The following is an 11,043-nucleotide window of genomic DNA, read 5'->3' on the forward strand; positions in this document are numbered from 1 at the left end:
AATGTATAAACAATAAATCTTGAGATAATTTTCCAACCGATCACATCCAACATACATTACAAGCTAATACATAATAACCTTTAAGGAGGTATAAAAAATACAATATTAGAATACGTGAAATAGTTTTGCTACCGATTTTGTAGTTGTTCGTTCATTTTTCTGTTAACCACGATTATAGTTCTATGGTATCTAAAGAAACAATAAATCATTCAACCACATGTTATTAATTTATATAGACAAATGATAGGTAACGCTATAAGGAATAAGTGATTTAAATACTATTACATTTTAAGCAATACCTATATTTTGACTGTGATATTTTTTACCTATCATCAATGTTATTAGTAGTTAAAAGTATATGTACTTTAATAGTTAAATGTAGTTGATTTCAATTTTTCTGTTTTTATAAAATAAATGAATAATAATTAATGTCATAATAACAAGTGACGCCTGTTGCCTGTATAATATGTTTAATAATATTATAATGATTGTGAAAAAAATAAATGTCTTTGCGTTACGTTTGTTTTTATTTTTTATTTTCATTATTATTATTTCTCTAGTGCCCTAGAAAATATCAAGGAAATAAAAACAAAATTAAAATGTCGACGAGTTCTGGAAGATGTGTGTAATAATATTTACAAATGACAGAACTCATTCAGAAAGTATGCGGCGTTTACGAATGACGAACTCTAATTATAACTTGTATTGCAGTTATTTTCAGTACGGATTGTAACTATTATATAATGAATAATGATAATACGTATATATTATATATATAAATATTATGTACTCCGCCTCGTTGTTTATATTTGATTTTACAAGGAAATACTTAATAATTATATTGTATAATAATATGTAAATTTAGATCAACTAGTCAACACTGACAGAGGTGGGCGACGATTAAACTCGGTTTAACGATCAAAACAACATTTTTTCGGTGGTAAATTATGGGCCATTGGAATGTCTAAAAATACTTAAAGGCACAAGCGTAGGTGGACCAATTTGGTGGCATTATTATCCATTTGTAAACGGCGTTGTTTTATGAATACTTAATATATATATATATATATATTACAATAATATAGTAGTTATCGCGCGCTGACATTTGTACACAGGTAACCCGTAGTACAGCTTTCAGCAGTACAATATATATATATATAAATACTTCTTTCTTTCACGCATTTTTTTTTTTTACATTTTACGTGATCGATAATCTTAATTTATGAGTACGTCTCTCATGTAACTACATAAAAATTGCGATAATACAATTTAATCGAAATCTCGTCCAAAGTGAAAGTGTTTTTTCCATAGTCACATTATTAACACCTATGTAAAAATTATTTTTTTTTCCAATATGAAATACGACCTTCTTACAGCACCGTTCGATTCACAATTTACTTACGTGCACTGTGCAAGATCAGATACTTGTAACAGGAAAAATAACCTTGCCGGAAATTAAGGATAGTTTAGAAAATTCACAACCGTATACCTACGTATCATACATAATATTACGATGTATTGTAATCATCTAGCCAAAGTCAGTTAGTCCACAGGTGTCTTTTGCCAACGGTTTTCTATTACTGATCATATTTAAATATTTCTGAATTAATTATGAGCTAATTATTGAGTATTAATTATATAACTACCGCAATGAAAATAATAGAATTGTAATTCATAAAATTAATTTAGTTTGCCTGAGAGGGAACGTTAATAGTTACGTGACACATTATAAAATTAATTTAACTCTGTAAGTTTTAAGTTAGCATGGGAAAATAATATTAACTTAACTGAGTTTAAAACAAACCACCTTATCTACATCTTTAATTAGTATGTGGATCCAAGGGCGCCGCGAGAGGGATGAAAGGGGGTGCAATTGCACCAACCTGGCTTAAAAAAAAATGTTATGGTATTGAAAAGATTTTTTTTGCATAATTATCTATTAAAAACTTACCGACGAAAAAACAAAAATAACTTTGTATCGTCATATAATTTTTAAAAAATGTTAACTAAAATTAACTAAAATCATTTAAACATTATTTAGAAATCATAGTATACTATGCACGATGCACCCCCCTGACAGAATTCTTGGCGACGCCTATGTGAAGATCACATAAATAATATTTTGTGCCTATCTACCTATAACAGGTATAATATTATTTCAACAAAATAAATAACCGACATTAATATTATTAATTATTATAGCATGCGATTATTTTTATTAAAACCTCGTAAAATTGCTGACGTACAGTATATAACTATTAAAACCAATAATTTCAATAACATTTTTAAATTTAATTGGAAAGATTATTTTTAAATCATCTGTAAAAGCTAAGTTTAACTAGTGAGTTCAAAAATTTAAAAAAAAAAACAAATTTTTAACTAGTTAATATCTTATTATGGTAATTTGCTATATTGTTCAACATTAGTCGCTCGCAAAAAAGGTACTGTTGGATCATCCAACTAATAGCATATAATTATTAATTACGTAATTCGTTACTATTCAACCGATTTCGAGAAGTTTTAACTATTAGTCGTAAAAATACTTAACATTTTACCGGCGTAATGTATAATATAAACTATAATAAAATACATAATATATTAATATAATTTATTAATGTATATAGAAAAAATTTTTAAGTGCGTATGAATTTTTAATTTTTACGAAAAAGTGTATCAATAACGATTTAACCTCAAATGATTTTAAATATTTGTTATTATTCAAAAAGTATAAGTCGTAGGTACTTGAAAATTTTACCAGTTATTTAGATTGGCATTTTATTTACTTGGTTTAATTTTCAAAATATTTTGGCTTTTTTGAGATATTTATAGACAACTGAAATTTTTCTGAAAATTTTTTTTCGAAGTGTCGATAAATTTTTTTGGCCCTATCAAAATACTTGAAAATTTAATACAAAGTTCCTCATAAATTATTCGTATAGTGATTAAAAAATTATAAGAATACATTGGCACAATTTTTTTGTATTAGCATTTGAAGTTAATGGGTAGAAATCAATCATAATATTATACATATACAACAAAATTGAAAATCAATTACAAACATTGGCCATAGTAGGTATGTGCTTTTGAAATTATAATAATTTGTATATGAAACTTACTATATTTTAAGATAACAAAAATTAGTTATTTAATCAATTTGAATTTATATATATATATGCATGTGTGACATCAGTTAGAAATTCACAATGAATAATAATAAAGTATTAAGTGTGTTCGGACTTCGACATCCTGCGTTCGCGCTGCCCAGTCCCACTGCCCTAGGTTGGCAACACTGGTCAAGAGACGCTCCTCTTCATCCCGGTCGTCGGCATGAAGCGCGCAACGGTCACGACAGTGTGTTCGTAGTATACGTATGTGTGTGTTGTTGTTGTCGCTGATTATTATTATATTGCCGTTCGCAACAGTCTTTTTACGACAACGTTTTTTTTTTGTTGTATATAACGCGTTGGTTTTACTGTACAACCGTCCGTTATTGTGGAAGATCCTCCAGATTCTGTCTTCCGTTATATTGGCGATAGAAAACAGGCTCCAGTAGCTCGCTGTCCATTGTTCTGCAGTTCGCAGCAATATCAGTGAGATTATATTCACTCACACCGTCCAGTTCGGACCCAAAACCTCGTGGTTACAAGCTCCAGCTCAAGTCGGATACATCAGCTCGTTTGCAGTTCAGCATCCAGGTCCCTCTTACGTATTGTGCATTGAGCAGCTGTCTTATTCACCTTTGTTGTATAATTGTAATATAATATAATATCTATCTGTATATATTATAACACTCATTGTATTAGAGGTACTCTGGTATGGGACAGAGTATCTAGCAGTCTTATTTGGTCTGACTGTCTTATTAATTGTATTTATTAGTCTGAGACTGATCATCTCAGCTAATGTATTGTTTCTTTTATGTATTAACTATAATAAATTATTTTGTATTTTTATGGTTATAATTAGCTTGTATATATATATTTATATCAGCTCCTAGTATCTGGTCCAGGATGTGCGAGTTCTAGGTGCCAACCGCGGTGACAGGAGCATCTAGTGCGATCAAAGTGAATTAAGAAATTAATGAATATCACAAATAAAATGGTGTGCATGCCGTGTAGAATTTCTTATGATTGACAGAGAATGGTTTAGTCACAAATTAATAATAAGTATTAATACAATGATGATTTTTTTTATTATGTTTCTGTTACATTTGCATTGATGAAATGAGTAATATAAAAGATATTCCTTTTATATATGTGTTTTTCTTCAAGGGTGTTCCTAGCAAATTATTTTTATATACCTGTATAACCGAACCTAACTAATATTATAATTATATACATATAACACATGTCATCATAAGTTCGAACAAATTACTGCTGGTAGTTGTGTAGCCTATAGGTTATTGAATAATACTGAAGACAACATATTGTATGTTTTAATGAATTGGAATTTATTTAGTGTAACCAATGGCTTATTTTAGGTAAGGGTAGCCTAAAGGTATTGCAATAAAATAAGTAAGAACACACATGTGATTTGCCAATTTTACTTATTAATTAAACGTAGGTATCAATTTTATTATATTTTAAATTTTGATATAACATTAAACACAATAAAATTTAAAAACGTTATAAAGTACCTAGTAAAATGATACCTATTTATAATATAGGTATATATCATTTATAAATTATAATACATGTTTGCATGCCAACTACATAAAAATGATGATAAATCATACAATATTTTAAGCATAGTTAAGGTACGGTCTCCAAGGCGCGACACGTCGCGGCGACATGTCGTCAATATCTGTTTTTATAGAAATCGTATTATCTGGTCAGCAAGACGCGACAGGTCGCGACGTGTCAACTTTTGGTCGCCGCGACCGACGACAATACTACTCATGGAGCAGTAGGCAGCGACACATCAAGACGACGCAATGTCGAAATTAGTTTTTTTGCCATCTGAAGACGAAATTTTAGTTGATGAAGTACAAAATAACCCAATTTTATATGATATGAAACTCACAGAATACAGAAATATTATCACGAAAGATAAAATATGGAAAGATATAGCCACAAAAATTGGAAAATCTAGTAAATAAAATTATACATTATATATTATAATTAATAAATACAATACTTAAATAACTTTTTTATTGAACCAAATATAAATATAATGTTTCTTAAATCAAATTTATCTATTTTATAGCAGATGATACTAAAAAACGTTGGAAAAACATTAGAGATTCGTACTCGCGTAATAAACGAAATAACCTGGGACTGGATCGGCAGCATCAAGCAAAAAAAAATGGTCACTGGCTACACATCTTACTTTTTTGGACGAAGTTGAATGTGAAAGAGAGTATGTATTAAAATTAAAATTACCTTTATTTTTGTTATAAAAAAGGGCAACAAGTACCGCTCTGCTGTATAATAGGTTATTAGTCAGTGTAATTTATTTTCTATAAATATTTTTAACGGATAGAAAATCGTAATATAAATATTTGGTGAAAATTTTTTTTAGAGCTACACCAAAAACCAAAATTGATTTTATGGAAAACCAATTTTGCGTAAAATTTGTATTTTACTGTAGTACCTACATACAAAATAATTATAATAGAAGCATTTTAATCTTTACGTGATTTTAATATTATTTGAATAGTAGTAACTAAGTATTATAATAAAATATATTGAATATTGATAGTAGGTATCAATAAAAAATATAATGTATTATTTATTTTTTTATTTTTTATTGAATAACCATAATTAATTTTCATTATATTTAAAAATTTTAGAAATTAATAAATTTCTTACATTTTTAGTTCAATTTGTAACGTGAAGTCTGGAACAAAATACAGATGTTTCTCTCGATGAAGAAAGAGATGATACACTATGTGAAGCAACTAATGACTTACCGGCTGAAGGTTTTACTAAGAAGCGTGGATTTTCTAAGTCAAAAAGTGTTGCTGATTTGTTGACAAGTAATTCAAAAGAACGATATTCTATTATTCAGAAAATTATGGATCAAAATAAAGAAATTTTGGATAAAAAGGAAGACAATGTGGATGAATTGGATTTATTTTTTAAAAGTATGGCTGCAACAGCTAAAAAATTACCTACCAAAGGAAAACTCGAAGCTAAAAGAAAAATATTTTCATTGATGACAGAACTAGAAGAAAAGTATTTACTATACGAACAACCTGTAAATCCAAATACTGTTCACCAAATGTCTAATGTTCATGTTCCACATATTGCTCAACAACATTTTCAAACATTAGATTCTATTCAACCTTCCCCATCAGGTAGTATGTACTCTACATCTTCTGATTCACAGTTTTCTATGTTTAATTATGATGACCCGCTTGCATTACATTCGTCTAACCTTTAGTAATATATTTTATTTTGTTTTGTTTTCAATTATTTTACATTAACTTGTTGAGTATTTTGTAATTTGTATATTAAAAGGTTGATTTTTATTATGTTATAATAATATATTGGATATGTAACTCCTGAATTTATTTTTTGTTTTTTCAACTTTAAATTTACTTGTTGAGTATCCTATTATTTTTTATTAAAATGTTGATTTGTATCATGTTATAACAATAGTAATTAATATGTCTTTATTAAAAGTATTAAAAAGTATATGAAAAAAGTTATTTTTTATTTTAGTTATTGTCATTTGTGTCAATTATTTTATAGTTTATAATTTAATATTTTTAATATTAAATATTGACATGAAATGTCACTTAATAATATAAATAATATATTATAAAATATAATATATAGGTAAACCTAAATATCTTTATTAATTATTCATACTAATATTACAATATAATCCTGCAATGTGTTATTTAACTAATACAAACAACTTTTTAATTAATTAAATATATTTCATAAAAAATAAAATTAAGAGTTTGTTTGCCAAGAAACAGCCCCTTCGTTATTAAAAAATTCTTTGAACACATTTCTAACTTCAAATCCTTCAATATTTGAAAATCCTCCTCGTCGAGAAAGTGGCATCAAATTTTCAGTTGGTGGTGGTTGTTCGGTATCGTAATCGAAGAATGGTCGTTTATTTTTCTCTAAGTACCCATCACGTAACATATTGTGTAGACAGCAGGTTACCCAAATTAGATCGTCGATTGTGGTCGTTTCTAAGTTGATTGGCTGATAAAAAATTCTGAAAATTTGGCTTAGCAATCCGAAAGCATTTTCGGTAACTCTTCGAGCACGACTTAGTCTGTAATTAAACACAGCTTCCGAAGGATTTTCTCTGGCAGATTTTCTCGTATATGGTTTCAAAATATGTTTATGTAAGCGAAAAGCCTCATCACCTACAATTACATGCGGTGCTACCTTATCTGATCCCGGAAGTTGACATTGTTCTGGAAATCCAAATGTCCCATTTAAAATTTTCTGTCCCATATTTGACTTTAAGAAAATACCACTATCGCCTTCTTTTCCGAAGGAACCAATGTCAACAACAATAAATTTATAATTCGCGTCCACCATCGCCAGAAGTACAATCGAATAAAAATCTTTATAATTATGAAATAAAGACCCAGAATTACTAGGACTTCGTATGCGGACATGCTTCCCATCAATTGCCAAAATGCAATTTGGGAAATTCCACTTGTACGAAAATTCTGCTGATTTTTTTTTTTAAATCTATATATTTTGAATCAGGCAAAAAAATTGGTACCAATTTAATTCTCAATTCAGCTAGTGTGCTTTTTATTATTGTGCTTAAATAGTTGTGACTGATACGAAAAGCAAATGATAATGATCTCAGTGACTCACCAGTGGCAAGATATCTATTGAAAAAAATTCAAAATTATTACTTCGATAGTTCGATATATCGATACAAAAAATAAAAAAAAATTATAAATACCTTAATGTCACTGCTAATTTTTCTGCCGGCAATATTGGATTTTTAACTCGATTGGTAGGTTCTACATATAGTTTTTCTTCCACCAGAGATAATAAAAAATTGAATTGTTCATAATTCGGAAATACTCACGAAACTTAACTTGATTGCTCATCAAATATCGATTGATTAAAATTTCAAAACATCCTTCAGTTTTACGGGTTTTAAAGATATCATCAGTTGTTTTTCTTTTTTTCGACGTCAAATAAGAAAATGAACTAACCTCATCGTCGTCCTCATCCATCAATAGCAGAGTTAAAATATTATTATTATTAACAATTAATTTATCCATAGTTTGTAATTTTTGAATTTAAATTATACTTGCGCACTTGAACAGATTTGAAACTGAACTGAAAATATGACTGTTGACTAGCCAAAAACAATAATTTTACTGTCGCGACATGTCGCGGTCGCGTTTAGTAGACCACATTCGACGCGGCGACCGACTACGAACATTAGTCGCCGCGACCGGTCGCCGCGACGTGTCGCGCCTTGGAGACTGTACCTTTACACCACTTGAGGAATTTAAATTCAATTTATTATAATATAGGTATATCACATTATATCTTTTCTTGTTTTGAAAGTTGTTTAAAATATTGGAAAAAATAATATTAATATATGTAAGCCAATGGAAAGGTTAGTAAAGAAAATTAACAAACAATAGTAGAATTATAATATGAATTGAAGTAATTAAACTTGGTAATACAATATATTAGTAGGTATAATATTACATGTATGTTTTAAAAAACAAAATTCAACTAAAACAAATGTTGTACAAGCGAGCTATAAAGTAGCGAATTTGATAGCTAGTGAAACTAAACCTCTAAGTGAGGGAGATTTTATAAAAAAATGTATTTTAACTGTGTTTGAAGAAATAATTCCTGAAAAATTAGAACTTTTTAAGGAAATAAGTTTATCACGGAACACAATTACCAGACGTGTTGAAAATATAGGGAATAACATACTTACACAGCTACAGAACAAAGCACGAGATTTCAAATATTTTTCGCTAGCACTGGATGAGAGTACAGATATCACCGATACTGCCCACCTGCTAATAATTATTCGTGGCATTGATATTAATTTTAATATAACAGAGGAGTTGGCTTCTTTACAAAGTATGCATAATCGAATAACAGGGGCTGATATATTTGATAAAGTAGATCTTTGTCTTCAAGATCTTAAGCTCGATTGGAGAAATCTAAGTTGCATAACAACAGATGGCGCTCCAAATATGAGAGGAGAGAATATTGGTTTTGTTGGTAGAGTAAATAAACTTTTAAAATTGAAAAATACTGAACCTCCTATTAATATTCACTGTATTATTCATCAGCAGGCTCTCTGTGGAAAAGTTATAGGTCTCGAACATGTTATGTCTGTTGTAACAAAAGCGGTTAATTTTATTAGGTCTCATGGCCTTACTCATAGACAGTTTCAAAGTTTTCTTCTCGAAATAGAAGCTGAGTACAATGACGTGGTGTATCATAATCACGTTCGATGGCTAAGCAGAGGAAAGGTTTTGAAACGATTTTTTGATCTACGAAAAGAAATTGAAATGTTCATGATCGACAAGGGAAAATAAATTTTAGAACTTAAAGATGATAATTGGTTGTGGGATTTAGCTTTTCTTACAGACGTAACAACACATTTAAATATTTTGAATCTTAAATTACAAGGACCTGGAAAATTCATATTTGACATGTATAATTCTATTAAAGCATTTGATGCAAAATTAAAATTATTTATTAATCAAATTGAGCGCAGTGATTTCAGTCATTTTGAGAACTGCCAAATATTTAAGAATAACACAAAATCATTATGTTCAACAAATCGATTTGTATGTATGTTAAACAAATTGCAAACCGATATTTCATCTCGATTTTCAGATGTTAAATTACACGAAAAATCGTTGCGTTTATTTGAAAATCCATTCAATATTGATGAAATTGATGTCGATACTTCTTTTCAACTTGAACTTATCGAGTTAAAAACAAATTCATTTTACTATGATGAATTTCAAACAATGAAAAAAAATGATATTTTAAAATTTTATTCAACGCTTTCACACGAAGATTTCCCTGCTTTGAGAGACATTATGATGAAAATGGCAACTGTATTTGGCTCGACGTATATATGTGAACAAATATTTTCACGGATGAAACAAACAAAATCAGTTCATAGATCGCGACTTACGGATGAACACCTTCATTCAATTTTGAGGATTGGAACAACTAAATTCCAACCAGATTTTTCATTATTAGTCAAAGAAACACAAGTTCAAATTTCACATTAAAAACATTTTTATATACTTTTTATTTTTATTTTTATTATTGTATTTTTTATTTATAAATTAATTAAAATCGTATTTTGTAATAATTGGAATATTTTTTGGAATATTTTGTTTTATTTTAATAATTTGTAACGGGCCACATGGAATACCTTGGCGGGCCACATGTGGCCCGCGGGCCGCGGGTTGGGCATGACTGTTATATAATAAATATAATATTTGCTTAGGTACGTTAATTTAGTAGCAATAACAGTATATATAATTAATATATGATTGTAATGTAAATAATTTCATTTCATCATTGTTGAGAGCAAAGGATATGGATAACATTTATAATTTATTAAAGTAAGCAAATATTGAAGAAAAAACAGTTTGCCTGTTTAGGCCTGTTAGGCATGGTCCAAATTCCATCGGAGCGGGATTCGATCTTGCTATACGATACCTATCTAAACTACTTGTTGGACTAATAAGTTAAGAAAATTAACAAACAATAGTAGTATTATAATATGAATTGAAGTTATTAAACTTGGTAATATATTAGTATAATATAGATATTACATCTATGTTTTAAGAGATTTAAATTGAGTTTATTGTAGTGTTGTTATGTTTACTTACATGTATGTAACAACATCAGTCCCTAAAATATCCAAATGTTCGTGCTACACACATAGTCCCAAATCAGTCCAATCTAAATTATACATAGTACCTATCAATTAATAATAATATGTATTTACAATAAATAATTTTATTTAAATAAAATAGAACCTCTATTTAACAAATTTAAATTTGTTATATAAAACTCATTTTTTTTAAGTGTACAAAATGCATGAAAATAA

At 28.6% G+C, this 11,043-nt stretch overlaps 2 protein-coding genes and 1 pseudogene across 2 annotated transcripts; all 3 read left to right on the forward strand.

Moving 5' to 3' along the window:
- Positions 1-4,930: 4,930 nt before the first annotated feature.
- Positions 4,931-6,381, forward strand: LOC149061394 (uncharacterized; annotated as a pseudogene).
- Positions 6,382-8,321: 1,940 nt separating this feature from the next.
- On the forward strand, positions 8,322-9,502 carry LOC149061395 (general transcription factor II-I repeat domain-containing protein 2-like). Its single transcript, XM_089214972.1, has 2 exons — positions 8,322-8,421; positions 8,700-9,502. Exons 1-2 carry the CDS (start codon positions 8,322-8,324, stop codon positions 9,500-9,502), a joined length of 903 nt encoding a protein of 300 aa, XP_089071098.1.
- A 117-nt stretch (positions 9,503-9,619) lies between these two features.
- LOC149061396 (EPM2A-interacting protein 1-like) lies at positions 9,620-10,213 on the forward strand. The gene has a single exon (XM_089214973.1). It carries the CDS (start codon positions 9,620-9,622, stop codon positions 10,211-10,213), a length of 594 nt encoding a protein of 197 aa, XP_089071099.1.
- Positions 10,214-11,043: the final 830 nt, after the last annotated feature.

This window comes from Diuraphis noxia, unplaced genomic scaffold (assembly GCF_037042655.1).
Source record: "Diuraphis noxia isolate RWA-SAM2 unplaced genomic scaffold, SU_Dnox_SAM2 contig0001, whole genome shotgun sequence".
Classification (NCBI taxonomy): domain Eukaryota; kingdom Metazoa; phylum Arthropoda; class Insecta; order Hemiptera; family Aphididae; genus Diuraphis; species Diuraphis noxia.

Bases quoted from the DNA above. Each gene is read 5' to 3' on its own strand.
- LOC149061396 (XM_089214973.1), top strand. From the start codon at position 9,620: ATGTATAATTCTATTAAAGCATTTGATGCAAAATTAAAATTATTTATT.
- LOC149061395 (XM_089214972.1), top strand. From the start codon at position 8,322: ATGTCGCGGTCGCGTTTAGTAGACCACATTCGACGCGGCGACCGACTA. The intron at 8,422-8,699 runs GTACCTTTACAC...ATGTTGTACAAG, and splicing joins CGTGTCGCGCCTTGGAGACT to CGAGCTATAAAGTAGCGAAT.